Below are 1576 nucleotides of genomic sequence, written 5' to 3'. Positions count from 1 at the left end.
GTAGAAAGACGGAGCTGCAGCAGCCGCCACGCACACGCAACTCACACGCCACGCACACGCAACTCACACGCCACGCACACGCAACTCACACGCAGGCAGTGTGTTCCCAGCGTTAATTCTGTCATGTGCCCCAAGTGGTTTCAAAATGAAATCCTCCAGCTGCTGCCAGAGAGCTAGATACTGGATTCTATGCCAAGAGCAAAGGCATGCACAAGACTTTTATTGTGAAGTAGCCGCCTGCACTCGACCGGTGGACAACTGCGCTCTAGATGAGCATGAATGATCAGTTAATTAGGTTAATTACATCCTCTACTTGAACAACAGTGGAAGCTGGTGGTTGGTAACGCTGCCTCTTTGTCACTTATTAACTGCTTCAGGTGTCACTGACGTACTTTTTGGCGGGGACGGTCTTGGTGAGGTTCCACAGTTTGAGGGTGTGGTCCTCGGACACGGTGACCAGGCAGGGCTCGACAGGGTGGAAGGCCAGCGCTCGAACGCCGTCAAAGTGGCTCCGCAGCGTGTACTTCGGGTTCCACGTCTTCCTGAACGAAGACTCCTTATTGGATGGCAGCTGAGGTAAACACACGACACGTGATTAAATTCATTTCACACACGTCCGAGTCTTTAAACCACTGTGCGGTTTGTTCGTGTCTTACGTCGTAGCTGTAATCTGTGTCATCGTTTGTGACGGTGAGGTCAGCGAGGTCACCCAAACCCAGCACGCTCTCCAGCACGTCGTCCGACCCCCCCAACAGGAAGGACTTCCCCCCGCCGGTAGGAAATGGTAAAGGCTCAGCTACAGAGAGAAAGACATAGAGGAACTTAAATAAATAAAACACTTATCTCTTATTAAAGTGACGTCACTCTCTACTTGTCTCTGCAGTGACACCTACAATACAATAACTGTCTAATGCATGTGAGGGATTTTCTTTCTAACTGCTTCCACCCTCAGATCTGAGCCTGTAACACATGTAACAAAGATAAAACACAAACCCCTCCAACATCTGCTCCATTACATTCATGTCACGTCTATATATCTGCATTAAATCCTCATGTGTTGATTCTGGGCGACTTGCCGAGGCAGCGCCGACAGGGGACCGGCTAAGACGGAGCAGTCTGCTGACATGGAGCCGACGTTGAACCGGCATCCTGCTGATCTTTTGCAAGTTTGGAACTCAGTATCTTAAAAAGTCAGATTTGTAAATGAAATGCTGCGTTTCCTCTGATTGACATCAGAAGCTAACAGTAACTCCTGATGCAGCACCTTCACATCCAGACTGAATAACTTCCACACACACGCACGATCGTCATCTGTTCACATGTAAATCATCACATGGATTTGTCTCTATGACAGAAAACTAGATCTTTTTTCTCACCCCACTCCGTCCCGTCTCCAGAGCTCCGAGCTTCGCCCGCCCCCTCTCCGTCCTCGCCTGTCACCAAGAAGTCAAACTCCTTCAGAGCCTCCTCTGTGTCGGCGTCGTCCTCCGACGCCAAGCCCTCGTTCCCGACCTAGAGGAGGAGGAGAGAGGGAAGAATTAGGAAAAAAATAAAAACTTTGAAGGAAGGGAAGAGA

The 1576-nt window shown here is 49.8% G+C and overlaps 1 protein-coding gene across 1 annotated transcript in view; it reads right to left on the bottom strand.

The window, feature by feature from the left end:
- Positions 1 to 357: 357 nt before the first annotated feature.
- The window catches only part of LOC111652297 (striatin-3-like), a 12024-nt gene continuing 10805 nt past the window's right edge, over positions 358 to 1576 (bottom strand). The window contains exons 4-6 of the mRNA XM_023402521.2: positions 1377 to 1512; positions 657 to 796; positions 358 to 571 (exon numbers count right to left, since the gene is read on the bottom strand). Of these exons, the coding sequence (XP_023258289.1) occupies positions 374 to 571; positions 657 to 796; positions 1377 to 1512 (474 nt within the window). The 3' untranslated portion in view covers positions 358 to 373. The remainder of the gene's footprint in view (positions 572 to 656; positions 797 to 1376; positions 1513 to 1576) is intronic.

This window comes from Seriola lalandi, unplaced genomic scaffold (genome assembly GCF_002814215.2).
Source record: "Seriola lalandi dorsalis isolate HSWRI2012SDOR001 ecotype SW California unplaced genomic scaffold, Sedor1 jcf7180002053938, whole genome shotgun sequence".
Taxonomy (NCBI): domain Eukaryota; kingdom Metazoa; phylum Chordata; class Actinopteri; order Carangiformes; family Carangidae; genus Seriola; species Seriola lalandi.
This window is presented reverse-complemented; position numbering and strand designations above follow the sequence as displayed.